The following is a 26,811-nucleotide window of genomic DNA, read 5'->3' as shown; positions in this document are numbered from 1 at the left end:
AGCCAGCAGCCATTTATCTCAGCTGAACACTGGAAGGAAGGGGAGACGTTTAGCCTGGCTCTGTCCAAAAAAAAAAAAACTTAGGATAATAACCAGATAAGTTCTTGGCTTGGTTGTTGGTTGTTGGACAAATTGTCAATTTTACACTTTGGTCCTGTGTAAATTAAAGAAGCAAAACACAATATGTAAATCTGAGAGCTTTACAGGCAGATTATGGAGTTATCTTTGGACAGAGCCTGTATCCCCTGTCAAGAGTCTGGGCTAACGGCTGCTTGCTGTAGCTTTATATTTAACAGACATATGTGAGAGTGGTATCAATCTTCTCATCTAATTCTCCACAAGAAAGAGAAGCATTCCTTTAAAAAAAAAAAATCTGCTCTTTCATTAGCAGCTGCTGAAGCAGCCTGCTGGAAAGCTTTTCCGAATCTTCAGAGACAGACAGAAATTCAGCTCAGTCTCATCCTCTCTACTAAATAAACACCAGAGACAGAGAAACGGTCATTACACTAAAATGTAATAAATCTGCTGTCTCTGTTTCCAAACCTGGTAATAGCTCTATATTGTTCATTTATGAGCAGCTGGAACACTTTGGTTTATGAGATCGAGAGAATAAAAGTCTTCAACACGTCAGCCGAGTCAGAGGTGACAACAGTGCTGGAAGAGAGCAGTGAGGAGACTCAGCAGCAGAAGAGGGTAAAGAGAAAAACTATACAGAGATGTATGGGAGGAAAAGCAGGTCTGAGGTAGGGGGTTTTCTAGACTGAGCAAAGGAGAAAAAGCTGTGAAAGTCTAAAATTCAACAGAGGAAAAAGAGCGCCTGGAGTCTAACAACTATTAATAATGCATCAGGAGGGCGTCTGCCACACACGCTCCTCATTTGGAGACACAAACTACACCTCATCAACCAAAACACCAGGGAGGCACCAACTCTTTGAGCAGCTGCAGTGCAGTCTAACACCCATCTGTCCCTGTGTAACCCCACACTGCCACAACAACACAAAGTGAGCGGATCATAATTATCATATCATTACTTTTAAAAAGTGGTAAATGTAAAGAGGGAAAATTAATGTTTAATGAAGAAATTCAAGGAAAATTCAGTAAAAATAAGATGACTGGGCATTATTATGCTCGCATCTGAAATTTTACTGTCTACATTTACTGTTTTTTCTTATTTATGATCACATAAACTCACTGAGCATTTCATTAGGAGCACCACACTAATATTGGGTAGTTCCTCCCTTTGCTCTCAAAACATCCTCAGTTTCTTCACGGCGTGGATTCCACAGGATGTTGGAAACGTTCCTTTGAGATTCTGCTCCATGTTGACATGACTACATCGCATCATCAGATTTGTCAGCTGCACATTCGTGCTGTCAATCTCCTGTTTTACCACATCCCATCGGTGTTCCACTGGTTTCAGATCTGGTGACTGGGGAGGCCACTGAAGTTCACTGAACTCACTGCGATGTTCATGAAACCAGTTTGAGATGGTTTTTGCCATTAGAAGATGATAAATTGTGGTCATAAAGGGATGCATTGTCAGCAACAACACTGAGATAGGCTGTGACATCCAAACCATGATTGACTGGGATTCAGGGCCCAAAGTGAGCCAAGAAAACATTCCCCACACCATTACACCACCAGCAGCCTGGACTGTTGACTCAATGTGGGTCCATAGATTCATGCTGTTGATGCCAAATTCTGACCGTGCCATCTGCAGCCTCAGCAGAAATCCAGATTCATCAGTCCAGGCTATGTTTTTCCAGTCTTCAACTGTCCACAGGCTTCTGGTGAACCCTTGTCCACTGCAGCCTCAGATTTCCGTTCTTGGCTGACGGGAGTGGAACCTGGATGTTTTTTTGTATGTGACACCATTCTGAGTTCAGCTCCAGGAGATCAGCAGAATCAGAAATACTCAAAAACCAGTTCATCTGGCTACAACAATCATGCCAGAGTCAAAATCCCTGAGATCACACTTTTTTTCCCTCCATTTTGATGTTTGATGTGAACATTAACTGATTGGATAATTACATGAATAAGCAGGTATGTTCCTAATGAAGTGATTGGTGGGTTTACATACAGTGATGGAATATCACTGATTTGATGTACTGCGTAGGGCTGTGGCTGTCACAAGTAAAAGTTTCAGAAATAAAAACTAAACTTCCTTCTATTTGTTTTACATAGAGGGGATCTAAAACACATTTCTGCTGGCATTAGCTCAGAGTATTCACAGAGAACGTGTGTGGGGTTGTTGAAAATCTCATCTGAGCAAAATCTCAGTACTTGCTCAGTATTAAGCTGTGCTGGGGATCTTTGTGCTTGGCCAATAATTTTAGAGCTGAGCGACGAGCACCTTGAAATACTTTCAATAAAAGAGGAATGAAATGTTGTCAATGTTCTCTAAGGAGTTCAGTTTATGTGAGAAGTACAGATGCTGCTGAGCCTCTTTCACAGTCGTGTCTATTATATTTTCACTCAATCTCAAACTGACAAACTCAAATGTTTGTGCAGATGGAAATTAAGCTAAAACTAAACTACACCAGTATGAAGCTGGTTGGACATTAATGCATGGGTGCTAATAATATTCCATGAATATAATATATGATAGTGTAACACTGATACTGGCTATTTGTCTGAATTATAAGTACTGTTAGTTTTGATACTTTTTTGATAGTGCTTCCACACTTTTACTTTTTCTGGCATTTTCAGTCCAGAACTTTACTTGTAATGGAGTATTTTTATTTTGCAGTATTTCTACTTTTGCATAAGTAAAGGAACTAAATTCAGTTTCCTCCATTTTCCATTGTTATTCCATTTTGTATTGTTATTCTTATTATTATTACTATTAAGAAGCAGTTGAATTTAGTTGGTGGAAGAGGAGCAAATTGTACCTATTTAAAATACTGTTTGAACTGTAACCGTGCGTCTGATTTGTTAACTCCTGTGTTTTATCTTTAAAATCTGAAACTGCAAAGTAATGACTGTCAAATGACTGTAGAGGAGCAAGAAGTACAATATTTTCCTGTGAAATGTAGTGGAGCTGCTATAAAGTAATATAAACTGAAAATGTTGTTTTCCACCACTGCATACATGTAAATTAAATATGGGATCACAGTAAAATTAAAATAGTAATGTGTTGTAAGCCTTTGGACCATCTTACAGTCAACTGAAGTAAACAAAAAAGTTCTCTCCATATTAAAGAAAGCAGCGTTTGCATCAGCAACAGTGACTCAATGAATGCTTAATGTGAGAAGCTACTTAGTAGTTGTGCTGATGTTACACAAACATTCAGGGCTTGCCACAGGAGGCTCAGCTTGGATTGCATGAAGATAGAGAGAGAGAGAGACAGAGAGGAGGGGAGGGCTTTGGCCTGAAGCGAACTTGTTACTTTTTCTCATTAACACTCAATAAAAGAGGCAAACAGCACTTCAAGACCCGTGTGTCCCTGCAGTGATGCACTCTAATTCCCTGTGATGTTTCCAAAAAAATGCTCCTTTGTGGTCTAAGGTCACTGAGTGATAAATAAATTAATAGAAATGAATAACAAAGGCAAAAATGAACTCTATGAGATCTAAGTACAAGGTCTGAGGACACTGAGATCCTTCAAAGAAAAGCCTTCGTTCAGACTGATCCAGTACTTTTCACTGATTTCATCCTCATCATCAACTACAGTACCTGTTTGCACCAAAACCTGTGCAGCTTCTGTTTGAAAGCACTGACACCTTGTGGTGAGATGGGATGGTACACGCATCATAAATAGCTGCAGGTAGTGGATTAGAAGTACTACGAAAACTGTGAGAGTGTGTTCAGTCTCGTTTTTATGTTTCATTTACACAGAGGGGGTGAAAAAATTAAAGGAAAAACAAGTACAAAATGTCTGTGCTCTGTTTAGCTATGCCTGCGTGCTGTTTTACTTAAAGGCAGGGGAACCTGGTGAAATGGCACGCAGGCAGCATATGAGGTAGCATGTGTGACGCTGAATTCCTCTCCTCTGAGACATCAGCAGGTGGCAAAGATGCTGTGATAAACTTTGATTTAATCTTTTCACAGCTTGTAAGTGTTGGCAACAACACCATGACAAACCTTTTCTGCTTGGATTCAGCCATTACGGGCCATGTAAAATATGTTTTCATTAGCCTCGTTTGTTTACAGTGTTGTTGGTTCACGTGGTATTTTGTTTACTTGCTGCACAGAGCTGAGGACTCTGCCAGTAAGGTTTTGGAGTGCCTTCATGGAGCACAGTCCTGATTCTTCCCTACCACACCCATCAGTAAAGCAACAGTCTTGAAAAGTTCAACCAGAGACAGAGACGAAACACACTGTTTTTCAGCCTGATGTTAAGTTACTTTTTAAAAGAAGTGTGGTGAATAGGAAGGGCAACAAAATGAAGGAAAAAAAATCAACCTGTATATAAAGACAACACTAGTGTGGTGTGCTTATCTGTGCCTCTCCACTCCATGGAGACTCCTGTGATTTCCCTCTCAGTGCGGTCACCATATTCCTACAAATAACTTTTGTCACTTGACCTTGTTTTCTATCCGCTGGCTCTCTTGGGGCATAACCCTCAGCACTTGACTTTGTTTATTCTGTTGCCACTGAAAGTCTTGGTGACTTACATATTAACTGTACTAAATGACTCCAAGCCAAACCAAACAGACTTCCAGTCAGACACGCATCTCCCACTGGTTTATTTATTTATTTTCTTGTTCTGAACCTGTGGTGTTGCTCGGGCTCTGACTGCAGCTCTGCTCCTCTGAGAGAAAGCGGAATGAGATCCCAAGGTGCTCCGCTGTAGTGCATGTATTGGTTCATCACACTGAGCTGGTGTGATTGCAGCTTACAACACAGCATGGTGGATTAATGAAAGTGGTTTTACTGAAAGAACGGCTGATGGTCTGGAAATTGCACTTAGATTTAGAGTTGACTTCTTTGGCGTAACAAAATCAAAGAGTTTAAAGGAGCTTCATGATAAGATCTGTATGTTTTACAAATATTTGGTCCATAATAATTTGAATGGAATTGTGAACAGAAGCCTCATCCTGAGGATTAGGCATTTAAAACCAGTATGATTTGGGTTCTCCATCAAGCCTTTGAGATAAAGCATTAACTTATCATTTGTGTTTAAAGTTAAGCAAGCATGACGTTTTGTTAGGGGTTACTGATTTACCTCAGAACAAAAGAGCTCATAAAGTGACCACAGTGGAATGAAAATTTAAAAATGTCACCCTGTAAATCACTTTTGGGGGTGTGTGTGTGTGTGTGTGTATGTGTGTGTGTGACATGAGAAAACTAGCAAACAAACCACAAAAAACAACTACTTTCTATTTCTTAATTCTGTGGTGGTGCTGAGACATGTTTGCTTTCATTGCTTCAGAGTTTAAACAAGATAAGAGGCTGGGGAAGCTCTGCCCGGGCTTGGCCGTCTCTGCTGGGTGTGACAGTCTGAGGGCAGATGGTGACATATCAGTTTAGCCAGAAGACGAGCATGAAAGAGGTATGAAAGGAACTCTGTTGACCTTTCTGGCAAACCGATTCACACCCTTCATTCATGATGTCAGTGGACTGTGTGGACTGGCTGAAACCCAGATAGCACTCGTTAAGTTTGGTGCTGAGCTGAGCTTCTGGTCTGCTGCACTCAGCTTTTCTGGCAGGAAAATGGCTAAAAATATTAGCCTCAGTTGCACATCATTAACGTCAATCACAGCTGGGTTTTGTTTTGTTTTTGTCACTGAAGGGAGATTTTTCACTGGAACTTGCTCTACTGGCTTGCCTGTCATCTCTTTGTGACAGGAGGACAATGCAATTACAAGAAGAAGACCTTTGTTTTGGAAACAACAGTCTTGTCTTATTTTTATGTTAAGATGCTGTCATCAGATGTGAGAGAGAGTAGTGGCCATAATTTTGGTCTAACCTTGAAAAACTTGTCTTCCTTTACAGAAAAATCTTTGTCTTCTTGTAGCCAAGCACCAGTTGTGTGTGTGTGTCTGTGTGTGCACATACCGTCCACCTCCACAGAGACACCAGGAGGAGGAGTGGCCCAGGTACACTGGAAATTCTCGCTGGGTTTGAAGAGGGAGGAGGTGAAGGGGAGGAACCTTGAGGACGGCATGGCAACACAAACCTTATAAAGAACGGAGGCACACCCCGCTGGAGGCCTCAGTTCAGCTCACCTCTCAGACCGCCACAGCAGCACCTTGACAATCATGCTCAGCCTCATCAGATTACCACGAGTCTTCACCATCAATCAAGTCCCCAAAGTAAGTTCATCTTCAGTGTACCTTGAAGGACATTAGGACATTTCAGCTTTCACACAGTCAGACCGAGCTGGCCTCGGTTAGGAGGGTAAGTGAGAGGGAATTTTTAAAAAATGTTTGCAGACAAACTAACGTCTTATGTCCATCGCAGCCAAGTATGGACACGAGCAGAGAGCAGTTCAACCAACAAGTGATTTGTCCATCTCAGATTAATTTAAATGATTTTTAGAAGCCAAAAAACATGAAAGCATCCAGTAGTTTGCAGGAAAAAAAATGAATCACAATCAGCATCAAGATTAAGTGTTGCAAGCCCTCAGATTTATCTTGGGGGTCTTAGGCAGGGGGTCCTTGACCCTGGTTTGGGGACCAATGTAGGTTTCTCAGAGTTGTCAGAGTGACAACTAGGACTAACCAAGAGATTTCCTTTTCGAGGTTTTCCATGAGGACTGCATCATCTCCGGGTACCGACACCCACGCAGCTCAGCCACTGACTGCATCCTGAGCCTGTTCCAGCTGACCAATGAGACCCTCAACATTTGGACTCACTTTTTGCCCACCTGGTACAGCTGACAAATGTTATTTTTTACTGCCATGCATCACAGTTTTAAGATTCATACGTGTGTGTGTTACCTGTTATGTGTTAGGTAGATTGGACATTGAAATTCAGTTTTTTTTTAAACAGTTTTGGAGGCAAGCTGCCCGATTTGATCAAAAGGTGATAGCTCAGCAAACAAGTACAGTTTTATTTCACTCAGAGAGGAGTAGGATTGTTACCTCATCCGCAACAATGCAATAAGGAAGCATTCTTTGGTCCACTTCATGGAAAAGGAATCTTGCACAGCTTGCAAAGCGTGCAGGTCTGACACTTATGGAGAGACTTGAATTTTCTGGCATAATTTCATCATGATGCTTTACAAACTGACATACTGAATATACTGAATATATCAGACAAGTCATGTTCTTCTTTCCGATCACCATGGCAAAGATATGAGTCAACCATTTTTGTCACACATTTAAGATTCAGATTTCAAACCAGTGTCCACTAGAAGGGTTTCCATGTAGTGGACACTAATAGCACAACGTTTAGGAGAACTTTTAGCTGAATTTTGAGAAAATTGTAAAAAAGAAAATGCTAATAAACCACCGCAGAGGAAGAGGACACACTGACACACCAGTCAAACCTCAAACAGTGGTTTGACAGTGGAAATATTCCCTTTCTATTTGTAGTCATTTAAGAATCATTACAGTCACCTCATCTCATCACACAGATCACTTTTTGTTTGTTGTTGTTGCTTCAAATCCTAACATAAAGAAAATGATGAAACAAACAGAGCAGCTACTTAAACTGACACAACTAACTGGCCCTAAAATGCAATAAACTCAAAAAGACTTGGCAGCTTCTTCCCTCATTTCTTATCTGTTTTTTCAGCTATTTAATTTTTACTGAGTAAAAATGGACTCCAGATGCAATGCCTTTAGGTGCAGGCTGAAAAGATGAAGAAGAGAAAAAGAAAGCCAGAGGAAGATAGATATGAAGTGGGAGACAGAAAGAGGATGAGAATGAGGACTACTCTTCATAAATGTCTGCTTTACATCTGTACACACTGTGTTCATTTTAAATGAGGCTCCATGAAAGCAATATTTTGCCTCCTCAGCTTCCTCCCTGGGTTCAGTGTTTCCTCTCTGTTTGTTTGACAAACACTACTACATAGCTTGGTGGTAAAACCCAGGACTTGTGGCGGCTCTGTAGCTCATGTCCTGATCCAATTATTTTGTGTGTTTGTGTTCATATGCGCATGTCTTAGGATTTAAAGTTACTACAGAGGCTCCTTCTCCCACTAGCCACACTGAACTTCCTCCCTGCTGAGATTCTAGTTGTTTTGACTGCATAGTGTTCATGTTTTTGCGTGTGTGTGTGTGTGTGTGTGTGTACTGAGGATATGCTAAGGGCACAAGGGTGTTTGTGTCATGGGGCACGGCGTAGACCTACATGCCAGCTGCTAATGAGCAGATCTGTGCTTAACTCTTTTATATGAGTTGCCGTAATTAGTTAACTGCTCAGTGACGGGGAAAAGCACAAATAATGTTGATTTGTTAATGAGGTGCACTGAGACGTGGAAACAGTGGCTGAGATACACAAGGCAAACTATAGTCGCCTGATAAGATTAAGTTTTTTGTGTAGAACTGTTAGCTCTTGTGTAGATGACAAGCCCTGTGTGTGCTTTTTTCAGTTCTGTGAACATAGCTAGTTAAATGTCTTTGTCTCGGTTGTCATAATGTGGACCTTGTGTTGAAGTCTGCTACAGAAGGTAATTGGACATTAGACAGGAAGGTTAAACTTTCCTGCTGCTGTGTAGCTTCGCTCATTAATGAGCCTCTCTCTCTCTGACCTGTTTAATGGTTCAGTGTTTACTGTCACCTCACAGCAAGGAGCTGATTAAATGTTTAAATCTAGTTCGTTAGTTTAAAAATTTGGGAAGATGGATACTACTCTCATGACAGTGCATGAAATATTGAGTTAGAGCTAAAAAGAATTTGGCTTAGCTTAGCATAAAAACTGGAAGCAGGGGGAAACAGCTCTCTCCACAGGTCAAAAATGTGCCTGACAAGACCTGAAAAGCTTTGAAATGAACAGTAACACTTGTTTGTTTGATCCTTAAACAAATAGAAACACTGTTCCTCTGTTAGTGCTGAAGTCTGGAAGGAAAAGTCTGTTTACACTGAACTTACACCCACATTTAGTGTACGATGTACAAACATTATGGCAAATGTTCAGCTACTCCTTTATTATCTCATATATGTGCAAATATTCTAGCGATACTACTATAGCACCAGAGATAGAATTACAGTCTGACTGACGGTATTGAGCAATGAGTCATTCATGTAGTAACAGCCTACATAAAAAAAAAAACTTACAGTGACTCATCCAGTCCAATCTGATCAACTTCATGTAACCTGTTTCTTCTGACAGGTACTTCCTGTGGAAACTAGTGACGGTGGTGCTGATGCAGACAGCATGGCAGGACTCCTTCACCTGGCCTCTGGTGATCTTCCTGCTCTCGTGCTGCGTTTATCCGTTGGCGTCGAGCTGTGCTCACACCTTCAGCAGTATGTCAGCGCGAGCACGCCACATCTGCTTCTTTTTCGACTACGGTGCCCTCAGTTTCTACAGCCTGGGTAAGTGTACGCTGTTGGCTGTCGGATGGTTCACTGGAACCTCAGTGTGAGAAATGGCGTTAGCCGTGGCATTAAGAGGTTCTGCTTTATGCACTGAGCTCTCCGTGTGCACGGTGTTGTCACTGAACTGTTGTCAAATGTCAGAGGAATCTGACAATAAAGTGACAGTAAAGCTGTAATTATGTAGATAATAAATTATCTGCAGATAATAAAGTACAGCAAGCAATTCAGTAAAAGTGCAGAAACAGGGATACTCTTAAAAACTGCATGTCACAACATAAGTTAATCATACCTCCTCAGTGGTGACACTTTGTGAGTAATGTGAATAATATTCTGATGTTTTCTTGGGTCCAACATGTACAGTCTAACTCTATCCAGTAAGGCAGCCCTGCAATAAACTCTGTCTTTATGAAGCTTAATGCCCAGCTTTAGGTACTGATTGAATCTCTGTTGTAAATGTTGAGGCTGCAGTTAGTGGTGGTGGTGTCCCTTTTGTGTGTAAACTGTGCTGGACAAAATATCATAACTCCATCAGACTGTAGTGTACAGATACTTTTTCCTGATATAAAGTTTTGCACTGTTGGTGTGTGCTGCTGCAGGGTCAGCCATCATCTATTCAGCGTATGTTTTCCCGGACAAGTGGGTGAACAGCTTCTTCCACCGGTGCTACATCCCCATCGCTGTGGTCAACACTGTCGTCTGCACCAGCCTGGCCTGCTACTCCAGGTATGGTGGGAAGATTCATTTTACCCAGCTACCGCTAACACCGTTCCTCTCATAGCTTTATGCTTTTCTTATGGAAAAGAAGAACAGCGGCCTGTATGCCAGAAAGCTAAACATCTGTTGTGATGCTGTAACGATAGCATGCTAACATTAGTTTTTCCTGGTGATCTTTGAAAAACTCAGTAAGCTTGTTTTACAACACCTGCCACAAGTTGCAACTCCAGTTCCAAAGCCAGAGAAACATCTCCTTGCTTATTTTATATGAGTAGAATATAAACAACTTGCTGTGAATGAAAACTGAAAGCAGTGGAAAGTCAGGTTTTCATTACATAACAACAAGTATAACTTTTTTTTTTAAATCTGGATGGTTAGAGGAGTCTTTTAAGGTCTGGAAATACTTTCGAAACTGTGGTAGGAGCTGTTAATGACCTTACGGGCTTCTCAAAGATCAATAATCAAAATCAGAATGATGAAATAAAATGAGAAATCATGTTATTTAAAGTTTGTAGGACCTTTGTCATTGAGGAGAAATGGCCACCTGTACCACCTCTTACATTTACAACAATTATCACAATGAAAGCACTGTCATGTTCATCATGTACTGGAATAATGTTGGTTTGTTCTTCTTTCACTCATCTCTCCCCACTGCTAAGGCTTGGCTTACCATTTCTACAATATAATCATGACACCATAAAGAGGTAAAGACACATTTGCCTAAAAATCTGCTGTGCCTGTCTCTCCACTGTTCTGTCTAAAATTCTGTTTGTTGTGCCTCAGATGATGGTAGGGACAGATAAATGCAATTTCCACCTTTAAAAACATTTGACTATCTTTTTAACGTACTGGCATGTTTTCAGACCGGCTTCATCCCACAGACATTGTTGAATGGGATTTCAAACTCACTGTTGAATACAATGGGTGTTACCTAACTGTGACTATGGGGACCAACCCTAAACAGTGATTAACTTTAAGTGTAGTTTCAGCCAGGCAGGTTTGAGGAGCTGACAAAAGGAATGGCCAAACGTGTTTTGTGACAACCTGACTCTCTTTAATTCCAAGAAAATCAAAGGCAGCTGAAGTGCTCTGGTATTATGCAATGCATGGATAATAACTTTTTTAAATGCATATGAAACTTATATGAAAGTTCTGTTACATGTAAAATTTATTTGCTGTAGCACATTTATTTGTAAATTTATTTATTTCAAGCTTTTTGATTTAAATTTACAGAGTAAATGTATATTTTTTAAATGAATTCCTTTATTTATCTTGAAAGCAGAAAAATATACCATGCTGGTTAAGAAAGAAGTAACATTTAAACTATATTAATATTTCAGCATTATGGTAAGAAATTAATAACACATTAAGGCATGACCATTGGTGATGCTGTGCAAGATGTTTCCACATAGCTTCATCCACAGCCATGACACAGTGTAGTCATCAGGAATATTCCTTGAATGTTAAGTGTGTTCGTTACTGAAAACAGTGCCTTTTTATTTCAGATTCCCTGAGTGCCAGAGTCCGAAGTTCAGCAAATTTCTTCGAGTTGTTGCCTTTGCCTACCCCTACCTGTTCGACAACATTCCTCTGTTCTATAGGGTACGGCCACATCTGTGTGCTTCACACATCTGACTCATCTAAACAGATATACCACAGGGTGTGTTGCAGTGTACCGGGTCCTGCATCTGGTACATGAACAGTCCAGTAAATGGCCCAAGATTACCTTCATACTCACACTTCCATATACATTACCTTGTCATAATATTCATCACAGGTGTTATATCAGATGTGATATAATTTAAAGTAATAATAAATAATAGTTTTGCAGTTTTATTCGAATGCACATAGACATGACTGGAGTTATAACGTGGAGATAAATGTTATGAATCTGGTCCTGAACTTTTGTTTTGTTTCTGTAGGAGGTGAATATGATGGGCAGTTAGTACATGTAAACATACAAAAACCACTGAGCAGTTGATGCAGAAATGTGAATGTGAATGTTCTGGTTTATATAAAAATCAAACAATGGTGACGTCACTGTTTTCTCTTAAAGCTGCTGTGTTCGTGCTGCGTTCACAGGTGTTCCTGTGTGTAGGGGATGGCTGTACAGACAATGACACCAACATCCTCCACTACAACCACGTCGCCTTGGCTTTCCTCACAGGTTTCCTGTTTGCCACACATTTACCTGAGCGCCTGGCACCTGGCAGCTTTGACTACATTGGTAAGACTGATATGAGACTTCATTATATTTGTCATTAGTATGTAAAGCATTGCTTTGTCTGCTTTGTTAGACACTTATCATATTATATTTAAAGTTATAGACTCGTTGGTGAACATATTGGAGCATTTAGGAGCCAAAGAGTTTTCAAAACTATTTAAGCAAAATGGGAGACACCTTGACAATATCAATATTCTTACTAAAGAACAAAAAGACTTACTACAAAAAAGACTACTAAAGAATTTGTGCTTTAAACGTGTCACATTCTTAAAGAAGTATGATACTAAATTAAAAAAGAAGGTGGAGTGAAATGTTTGCCATAATAATGATGCTCTCATGTGTACCTATAGTACTGGCAAACTTTCAGATTTCACATTTCACATTTTAAAACACTACAAATAAATTCAGAAATTTTGTGAGAAACTGGATTCACGCTGTTAAATATGAAACATTGTAGAATAATACTAATGCATTCCTTTTCTGACCACTGTGACATGTCTGACCTCACACACAACTCAACTGCTCCCTCTGCAGGTCACAGCCATCAGCTCTTCCACGTGTGCGGCATCCTCGGCACCCACTTCCAGATGAAGGCCGTTGAGCAGGACATGGTGACACGACGCGCCTGGCTCCTTGAACACTCCATTCCCATCACCTTTTCCAACTCAATGGGTGCAGCGCTGCTTTGTGTGGTGCTGAATCTGACTATTATCATCCTCTTCAGTCTACCCCTCCTCTCTGCACCAGTCTGCCAGGAAAAGAAATGTGGTAAAAGTCCAAAGAAAGCCTCAGCCAAGGTCTGCTCCTGCTGCTAAATCACAAGCTCCAAAAGTCACAGCTGAGAGATCTCAGCTGGTCACGAGACATTCGAACATGCAAAAAGAGTGCATTATGGGTGAAATAAAAACAATATAAAGAGCACCCTGAGCTAAAGGGAGCTGATATAATGTTTAAATGAGTGATAAATTGCAGTCTACACTAAACTAAATGGTGGTATTTGCCCTTCAGACATCACTGTAATGGCTGCTGTTAGATGTGGGGGGTAAACTGAAAATAAGGGCATCATTTGCACAAACATGCAATGGAAATTTAACAAAAATGTTTGTTACCATAATATGTGATGGATCTAAATGTTTCTGAGGAAACTTGTTCCAGTAAAAAGCTCCAAATGTAGTAGGTTAACTACATTATGAGGCAGTGATTTATATGCTGTAAAAACCCTGTAAAATACGTGTAAAATAAGTGTAAATTTAACTTTTAGACACTGTACCTGTACCTCTTTATAGTGCTTGGGCTTGTACACAGCCTAAACATATCAAGACAAAGGCAGTTATGACAAGGGAAGACAAATATTTTGCTTTGAACTGTCTTTAGTAATTTAATAGATTAAAAGTTTAGTTACTGATAATTTAACCTATCTGAATCAAAACAAAGGTTTTCAGAGTAGTTTATTTCCCTCAGATGATTGCCGTTTCTGTCCCAGTGGACATTGTTCCTTTGCAAAACTGAAAGTATTTAAGTACAATGTTATTTATTATTACTTTTTCAAATAAACTGTAAAGCAAAGTGACTGTGTGCCATTCTGATTCTGAAGAGGAATGTCCTGTGTAATGTATACATGAATTGCTGCAGCTACATAAGTTTCCCTATAACTAGTGCAATTTACCACAACAAGAAAATCTGATGATTTTAGGAAAATATGGATGTCTTTTACATCCTATTTCTTCCTCTGGGATAAAGAAATAGGGTAACTAATAGTGTACTTTATGTGCGGGTATTTAAGAGCCTGGGAATGAGCTGCACCAGCATGTCAATTATGAAATGCAATTTATATATTTTTTGGTAATCATACTGTATTTCCTATGGCCTATTATTTCCCTCCATGAATGTACAGTGTTGTGTTGTTGCAGTTTCAAAGTGCAGAAATATTGTGTAATTTACTGAGTTTTTTTTCTATGTGGTTTTTGCATATTGGGATACTTCTTTTGTAATGTTTCTTTGTTTAGACCACAGAAATCAAAAGTTCATATTAAGCATAAAACAGACTTGATGTGATATAGGTAAAATGCACAGTAGGTAGTCCTAGTTCAGCTGATCCAGGACCAACAAACAAAAGGTCAGATGTTGGGACTATACAGCAGGTGGCAGTAATGCGCATTAACGCCGGTTGCAAAGTGCTATCAAAAAATCAGGAAGAGGCGAAGGGGAAAAGGCGGGACTTCCGCTGCAGAAAGCACCGTCGATGCTGTGATTGGCTGAAACATCTGTCTGTCGAACGGACGTTTAACAAGAGGGAATTTTTCAAATCGAGAAGAAGCGGTCTGCCGGAGTGTTTAACAACAACAATGCAGAGACCAGGGTGAGTACAGCCATTTGTTATATTTAGCTCGATAAACAGGCAACAGTTTAGGAGTACATCGTGTGTTAAAGATTAGCCAGTTATCTAACGTAACTTGCTAGCGGCTGTTTCTCTAGATAAAAAGTAGTAAGGATAATGAGAAGGCTTAGCTCCGCAGCGTTAGCTTAGCGCGTCGTCTCGCCACCTAACTTGAGTCGACTGGCAACTGTGCCATGGACGGTTTATGAGAGTCTGAGCCTCTGGGAACATACTTGTAAAAGGCACTCATTCCTCTTACAGAGGTGTACATCCGGGGTTAAGTTGAAGTCGTAGTCTCTCTTTTGTCGTTTTGCGTCTCGTTGTGGTCTTATACTTCTCTTTGTACTCATTTTGTGTCTCTCTGTGGGCATTTCACGTTTCTTAGTAGTCATTTCTAGTTTCTTTGTGGTCATTTTGCGTTCCTATTTAGTCATTTAGGTTCTCTGTAGTCATTTTACATCTCTTTGTAATTGTTTGACTCTTATTAACAGTCACTTCAAACAGGCTCTGGCACTGGGGCCCGTTCATTAATCCATCTATCCATAAGCTGCATTAATACTGATTCATATTGTTTCTCTACGAAAACAGTAAAAAAAACTTAATGTAACTTCAGTTAGTCTAACATGGCAAATGTAATACTATGACCCTCACCTGTGAACTGTCATAAGCAAGTTATCTGGGCAAACTTTTTTTTCCATTAAAATGTTCTGTATGAATATTTTTCATTTCAAAAGTTTAACTAATGGATACAAGTTGTCTCCTACTTTACCTAAAGAGTGTTCTTAATATATTTGCAATGCCGGTTCCAAATTTCCACACTACACTTGTGTAAGTTGCCATTCAGACCGTGACTGGGTTTCATGTAGTATACGTAATTTATGTGAATCATCTGGACTTTTAACTAACCAAACAAAAAGCTCGATTTAACATGCAATTTTTTTGTGTTTGACATTGATTCTGAATTTCTTTATCACTTACAGCAAAGGCAAGACTCCTCGGAGGCCTGGCCCCAAGAAGGCGTCCAACATAGAGAAAGACCCTGTTGGAGTAAGTGAACACTGCTTACTTTCTTATTCTTCAAACTGAAACGCTGTCACACCAGTTTCATTAAAAGGGAAGCATGTTCCTCAATTTTAAACCCTTAAAAGAAATTAAAAGAAAACTTACCGGTTTCATAAAACTGAATTTGCAGTGAGCTAGCTAACTCTGACACACTAGCCAGAGTTGGTGGAGCTATGCAGAAGTGGCCGAGAACATATTTTGAAATAGATTTACTGTTTTGCATTTAGGTATACTGCCGTATACGACCGCTTGGAACAGAACATGAGGAATGTTGTGTTGAGATGATCAGCAGCACCACTATTCAACTGCATGCTCCTGATGGTCTTAAAGCCAACCGCAATGGGGAATACAAAGAGGTAAGTGTGTTGCTGCCCTCTGTGCGTGGGAAGTTATCAGAGTATGTCACGCTAAGTGGCCATCTATACTTGTTCCTGTTCCCTCTTGACGTCTCACTGTCACACCACCAGTGATATATTTCAGTTCTTCAAAAATATCTGTTATACTTAGGTAATCTTGTTAAATGATCCTATCTATCTATCTATCTATCTATCTATCTATCCATCCATCTATCTATCTACCTACCTACCTACCTACCTATCTACTTCAACAAAGAAAAAAAACAAGATGGCAATTCTGAATACAAAAACAGGTGGTTTGAACTTTTCTGTATTCAGTAGACCTGAAATGTTCTTGGACACTGTCTGGTTTAAGACATGATAATTATTGACCATGTTCTGTTAAATGCCATTCATGTGAGCTAATTGTTTTTTCTTTGTTTATTCTGTAGACACAGTACTCCTATAAAAAAGTATTTGGTATTAATACCACTCAAATGGAACTGTTTGAGGATGTTGCCAAGCCATTGGTAGAGGACCTCATTCACTGTAAGAATGGTAAGTTCATGGCAAGTGCATGAAATGTATGACAGGCACTGTGCAGAATCCCATAAGCTGACCATTTATCCTCCTTGGTGCTGAAAGGATTAGTTGAAAGTCCAGATTCACAAATGTGAGGATTGACTGTTTTTCTCAGTTTTCATTCCATTTTATCTGACTATCATAATATCCACTGTATAAAATATCACGGACCACAATAATACTTTATGTGGTTATGTAATTGTGATATTCCATATTCATAGGTCTGCTGTTTACATATGGTGTCACCGGAAGTGGTAAGACCTTCACCATGACTGGCTCACCTGGAGAAGGTGGGCTCCTGCCCCGTTCCTTAGACATGCTCTTCAACAGCATCGGCCCCTTCCAGGCCAAAAGATTTGTATGTTTTTCATTCATTAATGTTTTGCATAGTTGGTCTTTTTAAAAAAAAAAAGAAAAAAGGGGGGGTGGAGATTTACTTAAAATGTTGTAAATCTTCACCAGGTGTTTAAACCGGATGACAAAAATGGGATGGAGATTCAAAGTCAAGTCGACGCTCTCCTGGAGAGACAGAAGCGAGACAGTCAGCAGTCAGTCCCCAAAACACCATTGTCCAGGTAGCTATGAGTAATTTTATTACATTATTTTACTTTCTGTTTTTATTATAGGGAACTGAATTCAAAGTTCATCTTGGCTGCTGTTTATAATGTTCATTGTTTGTTTTTTTAGGCAGAAGGCTGACCCAGAGTTTGCAGATATGATCAGCTCAGAGGAGGCATGTAGATCAGAGAATGTGGATGAAGACTGTTGTTACAGCGTTTTTGTGTCCTACATCGAGGTCTACAACAATTATATCTATGATCTCCTCGAAGATGCTCCGTATGACCCAATCAGGCCAAAGTAAGAGACCGGATTTCAAACCAGTGTGTGCTTTTTTTTTTTTTTTTTTTTTACAAACACAATGTTAAAGGATTGTCTGTACATATCTTATTTGTCATGCTTTTCGTGCGTGAGTTGGTGGCTCTGTCCACAGATTGAGTTACACATCTACCCAACTTCACGCACACATTTATGCCCTGCTAATGTGCACTACAAACGTTTTTTTTGTTGACAAGATGCACTTTTTAAAAAATCCTGTTTTTTGTTAGGTGGCTCGGCGGAGGCACACCTGTACGGAACAATGAGTTCATGTATGTGGCCAGTAAAAGAACATGACAGAGTTCTTTATTTATGAGCAGTTGTAACTTGGCTGTAGCTGATGTCGCGTAGGTCATCCCATTTCCATCCCATTAATCCAAAGCCTTATCAGTAGCGTAGGCATACCTTACTAGCTTTGTGTCATTTTGGTGGCTGTTGTTTTCAAGTGTTGGCTCCCTGCTGTTACTGGTAGTGTGGAGACACAACATCCCTGAATGGCTTCAACTTGTGTGGAAACCAACTGTGCATGTGTCTGTACCCCTGAGTGTGTTTGTATGTGTCTCTGGATTGTATTTAATTTAGTTACACTAACATCAAGTATTTGTCATTTTAGCTTTTGCTGCTTGTCTTACTTAAGCGACACATGAGTGTGTTACATTGTTGGCGTATGCTGATTCTTTTCGTTAAATTTGTTTCAGACCACCTCAGTCCAAGATCCTCCGTGAAGATCAGAATCATAACATGTACGTGGCTGGCTGCACAGAAGTTGAAGTAAAATCTACAGAAGAGGCTTTTGAAGTCTTTTGGAAGGGTGAGCGGTAATAATGAGAACTTGTTCTGTTGACGTGACATTGTATTATATTTTATATGTTTTGCATAAACTGTTTTTGTTCATAAATATTGTGTCTTCTCATGATGGCAAAGGAATAATGTGACAAAGCAATAATTCTTCTGTTGTTTGACCTCTGCTGTTACTGCTGTGGTTACTGTGACACGCTGAATTAATGATCTGTTCTGTCTCCAGGTCAAAAGAAAAGGAGGATAGCCAACACTCAACTCAATCGTGAATCCAGTCGCTCCCACAGTGTGTTCACAGTAAAGCTGGCCCAGGCACCACTCGACGCTGATGGGGACCATATTCTACAGGTGACATGCAGCTCCAAAGTTACAAAAATGATTTTCAATTTTTTGTGTGAAAAAAAAAAAACCTGTCTGATTGTCAATTTTGCTAATCAGGCTGTAGCAGAAAAAAAACAGCACATCCTGTGTCACGAAGGATTAAGCGGATCTTTGGTGATGTTAACATTGTGTTGTTGAAATACAGGACAAGAACCAGGTGAATGTGAGCCAGCTTTGTCTGGTTGACCTGGCAGGCAGCGAGCGCACCAGCAGAACCCGAGCAGAGGGAAGCCGTCTACGTGAAGCAGGTCAGTTCATTCCCTGCCGTGGGCTCGTCTCTAAAGTCAGCTGGAGGCGTTTACCTGTACTGGCAGATTTTTATGAAGCTTTTTCAATGTATTTGGTAACAGACACCTTTGATTTCTCATTTGCATCTCATTTCCAGGTAATATTAACCAGTCTTTGATGACACTTCGCACATGTATGGAAGTCCTGCGTGAAAACCAGATGTATGGGACTAACAAGGTTGGTATTTTATCATGTGTATCATTGTTTTTCAATTTAAAATGTTTTTTTAACTGTTGCACTACTTTATTTCTGTGTAGAGAAATACTATTCCTACTTCATCTTCATTCACTATTAGTTTTTTTTTGTGATTTTACTGTAGACACAGTTTCACAGATGCTTTAATTTCTTCCAGATGGTGCCATACAGGGACTCTAAAGTTACTCATCTGTTTAAAAACTACTTTGATGGAGAAGGAAAAGTCAGGATGATTGTGTGTGTCAACCCAAAGGCTGATGATTATGAAGAAACTATGGTAAGACATTGTATTTGGCCTGAGAATGGCCTGAGTGTAAAATCTTGTCTGTTTGATCTCACTTGGTTTCCCAGAAGAACACAATCTTATTCTCTGCAAATCCGAACTTGCAGAGGATTTAATTTGGAACCGTGCTTGGTGCTTTAAGGAAATAAGGAAGGGTATTTGTAATAGTTTTCCATTGTATGTGCTGCAGCTGGTGATGCGCTTTGCCGAGATGACCCAGGAGGTGGAGGTGGCTCGACCGGTTGATCGGCCAATCTGTGGCCTTGCTGCAGGACGCAGACACAGAAACCAGGCCTTCAGAGATGAGCTGTCACGTCGCCTGGAGGAGCGAGGGGGTCCCAGTACTGCCGGTACATCACTCTCAAGTCTGTGCTACGAGCTCATTGTGCTCATGTCGTGCTTTATCCTTACATGTCAGACATGCATCTCGGGAAAGTAGCTGTTTTATTCACTGCACGTTACTAATTCTGCAAAACCTTTTCCACGGCATATTCTCATTCACATAGTAGATGACCCAGTTCTGCTGAATCAGCTCATAGAAAGCCTTCCGGCCCTGCCTCATTGTGAGCTGGTGGACCCAGCGGATGATCAGACTCTACCCCGCCTGATTGAAGTCCTGGAAAGGAGGCATCGTATCCGTCAGACGATGACAGAGCAGTTCAACAAAACTGGTACAGGCCCATTTTCTGCACCACAGAGATCTCACTTCATTTCTGATTTTAGGCAGCAATGAACTAATTAATCTATTCAGTACAGCAATGATGCATCAGTTAGTTGCTCACAGATTTGGGATAAGAGGTTTTTCTGGTCACTGAGGGTTTTTTTTTTTTTGTTGTTGATGTCTGCATGAAAGAGAAGCATTGTAACTTTTGAAAAACATTTAAAGCCAAATGGTGGGCAGCTCATATTAATGTGTTTTCTCCTGCAGCCAATACACTGAAGTCCATGCTTCAGCAGTTTGACGGTCAGCTCAATGCGAAGGAGACCTTCCTGCATGATCAACAGAGCAAACTGAACGAGAAAGACAAAGTTATCATCAACCAGAAGACAGAAATGGAACGATTAGAGAAAAAATCCAAAACGCTGGAGTACAAGGTGTGTTCTTCACTCAGATTCTGCATTTTGGTTTGCAGCATTTTAGACATGCTTATAAAAGTAAGGTTATGGGAATTCACTTTTTGTTCTTTTGTCCCTCGCAAACTACTGGTCCACCTCTTCAGGTTGAGATCCTGCAAAAGACAACGGACATGTATGAGCACGACAAACGCTCACTACAGCAGGAGCTGGAAAGCCGGGAGCAGAGGCTGCAGAGAGAGCTGTCAGAGAGGAGGCGCATGGAGCAGCGCATGCAGGACATGGTGACAGACACCAAACTCAAGTATGAGAAGGAGTGTGTAAGTGGCATTATTGACAGTAGCCCCACTATTTGGTAACATTTGGTTTGTATATTGGGGACTTGCTCATACTTGTATAATAATTTACATCAGTGGAGCTGTGCAGGTATGCTTGTGCTGTCCACTTCATATTTTAGTAGCTTAGAGTAACATAGAGTCACTGTTCAAAGAAATTTAAAAAAAAGAAAAGGCAGCAGTAAAGCATTGTGAGATAATTTTACTTTCCTTACTCTTCCTTATGCATGGAGAAACTGTATATAGAAGAATGTAGGCTACACATGGAGCAAAACCACAGCAGACGCCGACTGCTGTGAGCAACTTTGTAAAAAGTAATTTATGGCCTGTGCTTAAAGCAAAAGACATGACTAATGGGTAGTGTTATAAAATCTCAATCTACTTAAGTTTAATTACTCACCAAAGCTGGTCTTAAGAAGGACGGAGCACTACACAAGACAGTGAGCAATAATTATTCCTGCTGCCAAACAATATAAGGCCAAGCATAAATATTAGTTTTTCTTAATTACTGTACGGTTAATCTAAGAGGACATAGGGAAAAAAAAGAAAATACAAGTAGTATGTTATTATATTTTATTAGGAGAGACGAGTGAATGCCAAGCAGCTGGAGATGCAAAACAAGTTGTGGGTGAAGGATGAAAAGCTGAAGCAGCTCAAGGCCATAGTGACAGAGAGCCGCAGCGGCCCAGCTGAGCGTCCAGAGAAGCCTGAGAGGCCCTCCAGAGAGAGAGACCGCAACATCGCCCAGAAGAGGTCGGCCTCGCCATCACCACTTCCTGTGAGTTATTTAGTCTGTAATACCGTCTCCTGTATCAGTGTACACTTGATCACTCTCCTATGAAATTTTATTTAATGTGGAAATTTTGCATGCTACTAATAATTATTGTGATAACCTTACACCTGAAGATTTCTGTGCTTACTGTACACAGCAGCTTCAATGCCACACGTTACCCTGTTGTGTGTCACTCTGGAGGCACCTCTAACATCCACAATGCTTGGCCCCATTTCCTCATGACTTTTTAGGACTTGAGCCAAACTCCCTCCCACCAAAATCGAGCCAATGTTAGGGCACTTAAGGACACTCACCACACCTCTTCCTCCACCACCTCCTCTACACCCTCTTCATCTTGCCGCTCAGTGGCCTCCTGCATCTCCGAGTGGGAGCAGAGGTTCCCTGTAGACTCAAGCAGCCAGGTTAGACACACCGGGACTCCCCAGTACAGGAGCCGGACCCCCGCCCCTCTCCACAGCACCAGCAGTGTGGGTCGCAGGAGAGGCCAGCGCTGGGCGCCAGACGCTGAGGCCCCGGCTACGACTCTTGTCTATGGGCTAGACCTTGAGGCAGGCGCAAGGGTTAGTGTGTGTTAAAGCCTAGATGCTCTGTGAGCCTGTAGTTTCAGCTTTGCTATGGTGTAGAACTTCACTTGCCATGTTACCAGTAGATGCCTGCTTGTTTAGAAATGCATCATTAGAAGCTCTGCATCTGTGTAGTCCAGTGTTTCATAGTCCAGACATGCTTGTAAATTCTCTCGACTTGCATCTTAAGCCTTTATGAGTAGTTGCATCATGTTTGTAGTTCCTCCTATTGCTCGTTGCCGTCTGCTCTCTAGAATAGCTTTTTCCTTTTTTGTACTGTGTCATCACACATTTCAATAGCACCACACAAAACGACAAAAACTGATTCACCACTATAACACACACAACATGCGTCACATAGCAGCAGTGCAGTATTGCACACTTTAAGAGACTGATGTGGAAATGTGCGCATGTATTAATCCAGCTATTCACAAAGAGTAGGCCAAAAACAAGACTTAGAGCTTAACAAAACCAAAAACGTCACTAGACCAATATTAGGGCCTGAGTAATTGGTGTATGGAGTGATTCGGTGAAGCACTCAGCACTGATGATTTTGGGTCTACGCCACTTGCAAAACATCTTGAGTGTCCACTATTAACATTTGCAATAATCAAAGAATCTGGCTGTCAAGTTGCTGAGGCCTTGTTATGCATATTTCTTGCTTTTAAAATTATTAAACAGCTGGGACTGAAAGACAGTTTTCTGGGTGGCTTTGGTGCCCACATAGGTTAGTATGCAAGTAAAGTAAACCCTTTACCTTAATGGACCAGAGTTTGACATGGTACGACTGTACAGATGGGTATAAACCCACCAAACTAAAACCTGCTACCATTCTGTACAGAGATGTTCAAGTACTGAGCCCGATATTAACGTGGTCGGTATGCTGAGACCAAAATCAGTCATCTGTGCTTTAGCATACATCTTGCCCCCAAAGAAAAAAAAAAGTATTAGTTTTTGCATGTAGTTTTCTTCCCTAGACCCATTTCCACGCTATGTTTGTTCTGCTTTGCATGCTCATTCTTACTGACTCAACTTGGCTGTTTTCATTGCAGTGGGAGTTTTTTGTCAGTTTGAAAAAAATATATATTGCTGGAAGATCATAATATTATTTGTTTGGATTATGATTTGAGTTTACTTGTGGGAGGGTTACAGTACCTTGGGAAATGTAAAATGTATTTCTAAACAAATTTTGTCCAATGGGACATGCCTTGCTCCTCTGTGACTTCCAGTAGTATATATATTTGTTTTTGGTTTTTTTTTAGTACAAGCTAACACTTGCTAATGATCAGCTTTCACCAAAAAGCCCTACAAACTTTACACAGTCACTGTCACAATGTGAATAACTTTTTGGTTTGTCTTTCTCACACTGGGATCACCAGACGGCCCCTCCGGTTCATCCAATGCACAGGCGCTCACACTCTGCGGGTGGGGAGAAATGGGTAGACCACAAACCACCTTCTAATTTGGACGTAGACACTGTCATGCAGCCAATCATACCCAATGCAATCAAAGTGTCGACCCCTAATGAGAAAGCTCTGTCTAAATGCCACAAGTATGTGCTCAGACATCAAGAGCTTGCCTCTGACGGGGAGATTGAGACCAAACTGATCAAGGTAAAATTACGTAATTGCTCAATTTGACACTTGTGATTATTTCATATCTTGCATGAATTTGACTTTAATCACATTCTGTTTGATTTCACACTGGGGTCCTGTTTCAGATAATAATGGGACACTGCTGCCTTTCTGTCCGTTGGTTTTTAAAATGTCTCTTCCTGCATTCTCTCTTGGACATTCGTGTATTTCTTATTTTTTGTACTTCCATAGGGTAATGTTTTTAGGACCAGAGGTGGAGGACAAGCTGTGCAGTTTACTGACATTGAGACACTAAAACAAGAGTGCCCAGCAGCATCAAGGTACAGTATTTTCCCAATACAGTTCAACAGTAACAGTAGCAGTTAATAGTAGTACTAAACCCTTGTCATGAGTTTTATTACGGGTTTATTTGACAGCATTGTATCTTAAAATGTAAATTTAAAAATAATGTACTGTGGTATTTATGTTAAATATCAACAAATGCTAAATTCACCGGCCATGAGTCAAATTTGTGAAATGAAGTTCGAGCTGTGTTTTTTTCCAGAGAAGTGACTCCGAACTTTTTTTTTCTTTGTTTCAGTCGTAAGAGGCGATCGGGATCTGCAGAAGGACCAGTTCAAATAGAGGACATCGAAAACAGAGTAAGAATTTAATTATTCAACAAAAAATATAAAACTACTGTTAATCTATGCCTTCATGTTAGTGTGCAGGTAACACATCATTTATCATCTTCTACAGGTCTTTAGGTATCAGTAATTAAGGTCTTTAAGCAACTTCTAATTCAGTATCAGTTGAGTAATTTGATGGGTGTTACTGTAATTTTCCTCCCCCCAGACTCCAGTGGCGAGCACAAGTTCAAGCCATGGCTATCAAAAGTAAGCAAATAAAATGTGTGAGTTTGTGTTTATGTAGATGTAGTTTCCAGTGTTTATATATTGGATTTAAAATCACAGCATTATTGATAATTAGAACTTTTTTCTTTTTTTTTCTCTTCCAGACGCAGAAAGCCTTAAGCTGCTGTACATACGAAGGAACTTTTTTTTACTTCTTGAAAACATGCAAGGTGTTGCATTACTGTTGGGACAGTGATGGCACGGCTGTGTGAAACTATGCATCTTTTTGAGAGTCAGAGCATTTTTGTATTGTATCTGATCTTATTACAAATTGTTAGGGTGCAATTATACTTTAATCATAGCCAACAATACATCGATTAAACAAAGCAGAATATTTCAGATGTAATTTGCTCGATTTCTGTGCTTCTTCTCTTTGGAGTGGTAGAATTCTTACTTCTTAAAGACATGGACATATTAAATAGCCCTGTATGATTATTTTGTGATAAATTTAAAGTTTTATTATTTAATCTTTTCACTGCTTTTTACCGCTGCCCAAAAATTAGAATATCTGAGCTTTAGAACAACAGAAAATGTTTTTTTTGTTTGTTTTTTTTTTACTTTACAGTGTCACTGCTTGCTTTTTTTTTGAAGAAGGGTTATTCATTTATTAGATGTAACACTACACATATGGCTGATTACAAAAAACTACAGAACGCAGTTGCTTTAGAATTACAATGGGTAGAGCTTCAGCTGTAAATACAGAGTTAAGTAGGTTTTCTATAAATAAGGATTATGAAGCTTCTGTTTATTCAAACATCTCCTAAGATGTGAAGCACACTGCTCTTTTTGGTGGCATTAAATTTATTCGAACACCAAATCTTGTCATAATGATTTTTAAATCCATGAAGACAGAAGAGTTTAAAGTCTCCATCTTAAAGCCTGGGACATATCAAAAATTTCTTTTACCAAGCTAAGAGGGTTTTTTTTCAGTTAATCTTAGTATTGGTGTTGGAAAGTTCTCCACATATTTGATCAGAGTAGAAGAAAAAATGCAAACAAAATAAATTCTATTTATTTAATTTGTTGAATTTTGTTTAATATTTACTTTAGCTAAATGCAAAATGTATTTTTAGAAGCACTCACAGTGAAAGTCCAAATTCTGAGGATATTTGATAGAAAGAAGAAATGGACTGCATATGTTAAATTGTGCTTTATTAATCTTAATGGGGACTTCCTGTCAGTAGATTGTGTAAAGAGAGACTAAGGTAGAGGTCAAAACCACATTTCCATCTGCTTTTTGTCAAAGCCAAAGTGACCCACTCAGCCCGAAGGCAAAGGCTCACTTTTAGTCTAAGCACTCACTTTGCCTTCCTGAAAAGCTTTATACAACATTTTTAGCCTGTCAACACATGAGAGATGTCAAAACCAAACCACACAACCTTGTAGAAGCAAACACCAGCAACTATATTTTTACTCATCACAGCTAAAGTCCTGTGGACTGGTTCTGTCTGCTCTCATTCTGGTTGTGTGTTTCAAATGCTTAGAAAATGGTGCCGCTGAGGGCAAATTTTAGATGAGAGATTGTTGCTGGACAGCCACCTGGGAACAGCAAGCATCTGCCTTTGAATTTATGTCCTCTTAGTAGTGCTAAGAGTGCTAATTTCGCATAGAGCAGGGCCAATTCTTTCATCCTTGTCTCCTGGTGATAGTATTTCTTTGTTGCTTTGTCTATATTCTTGTAATTTTATGAAGGCTGATTTGCACCAGTGTCCTGCATCGTATTCTGTGAATACTTAAGAGACCAAGACCATGTTTTACAAACTTCAATCTGACCTTTCTGTTAGAAAATATCAGGTAAATTAAATATCGTACCTTGGACCCAATGGATCTTTTTACAGAAACATCACATTCTACATTTAATTTGTTAGGCATTATTAATATTGTGATGAAAGCAGCAAAACAGTATGTATGCAGTGAATTTATTTACGTGTGTGTGTGTCAGGCAAAAATGATTGGCATGCGCATTCAGCAGAGGCGACAGAAAACTTAGTTGTAGTTTACAATGTGAA

The 26,811-nt window shown here is 40.0% G+C and overlaps 2 protein-coding genes across 7 annotated transcripts; both read left to right on the top strand.

Moving 5' to 3' along the window:
- Positions 1-6,107: 6,107 nt before the first annotated feature.
- paqr5b (progestin and adipoQ receptor family member Vb) lies at positions 6,108-13,936 on the top strand. The gene is made up of 8 exons (XM_041044683.1): positions 6,108-6,257; positions 6,687-6,814; positions 9,226-9,431; positions 10,031-10,157; positions 10,808-10,852; positions 11,654-11,750; positions 12,231-12,375; positions 12,907-13,936. Exons 1-8 carry the CDS (start codon positions 6,204-6,206, stop codon positions 13,185-13,187), a joined length of 1,083 nt encoding a protein of 360 aa, XP_040900617.1. The 5' UTR covers positions 6,108-6,203; the 3' UTR covers positions 13,188-13,936.
- Positions 13,937-14,659: 723 nt separating this feature from the next.
- LOC121185567 (kinesin-like protein KIF23) lies at positions 14,660-25,741 on the top strand. 6 transcript variants are annotated; one of them, XM_041043805.1, is made up of 23 exons: positions 14,660-14,731; positions 15,730-15,796; positions 16,039-16,167; positions 16,599-16,704; positions 16,950-17,086; positions 17,191-17,303; positions 17,416-17,586; positions 18,303-18,415; positions 18,629-18,750; positions 18,929-19,031; positions 19,169-19,248; positions 19,424-19,543; positions 19,740-19,899; positions 20,059-20,220; positions 20,478-20,644; positions 20,770-20,943; positions 21,539-21,736; positions 21,982-22,311; positions 23,694-23,927; positions 24,141-24,229; positions 24,490-24,550; positions 24,744-24,784; positions 24,907-25,740. In XM_041043805.1, the coding sequence occupies exons 1-23, from the start codon at positions 14,718-14,720 to the stop codon at positions 24,920-24,922; spliced, it is 2,907 nt and encodes a 968-aa protein (XP_040899739.1). In that variant the 5' UTR covers positions 14,660-14,717; the 3' UTR covers positions 24,923-25,740. The 6 variants fall into 6 exon arrangements, with proteins under 6 accessions (XP_040899739.1, XP_040899731.1, XP_040899765.1 ...); XM_041043797.1 differs by having other exon boundaries at positions 20,056-20,220; positions 24,907-25,738; XM_041043831.1 differs by lacking the exon at positions 21,982-22,311 and having other exon boundaries at positions 24,907-25,741.
- Positions 25,742-26,811: the final 1,070 nt, after the last annotated feature.

This window comes from Toxotes jaculatrix, chromosome 1 (assembly GCF_017976425.1).
Source record: "Toxotes jaculatrix isolate fToxJac2 chromosome 1, fToxJac2.pri, whole genome shotgun sequence".
NCBI lineage: Eukaryota > Metazoa > Chordata > Actinopteri > Toxotidae > Toxotes > Toxotes jaculatrix.
Note: the sequence above shows the minus strand (reverse complement) of the source record. Positions and strands in the feature narration are given on the sequence as shown.

Bases quoted from the DNA above. Each gene is read 5' to 3' on its own strand.
- paqr5b (XM_041044683.1), top strand. From the start codon at position 6,204: ATGCTCAGCCTCATCAGATTACCACGAGTCTTCACCATCAATCAAGTC. The intron at 9,432-10,030 runs GTAAGTGTACGC...GTGCTGCTGCAG, and splicing joins CCTCAGTTTCTACAGCCTGG to GGTCAGCCATCATCTATTCA. The intron at 12,376-12,906 runs GTAAGACTGATA...CTCCCTCTGCAG, and splicing joins TGGCAGCTTTGACTACATTG to GTCACAGCCATCAGCTCTTC.
- LOC121185567 (XM_041043797.1), top strand. The intron at 16,168-16,598 runs GTAAGTGTGTTG...TTTATTCTGTAG, and splicing joins GCAATGGGGAATACAAAGAG to ACACAGTACTCCTATAAAAA. The intron at 18,751-18,928 runs GTGACATGCAGC...GTTGAAATACAG, and splicing joins ATGGGGACCATATTCTACAG to GACAAGAACCAGGTGAATGT.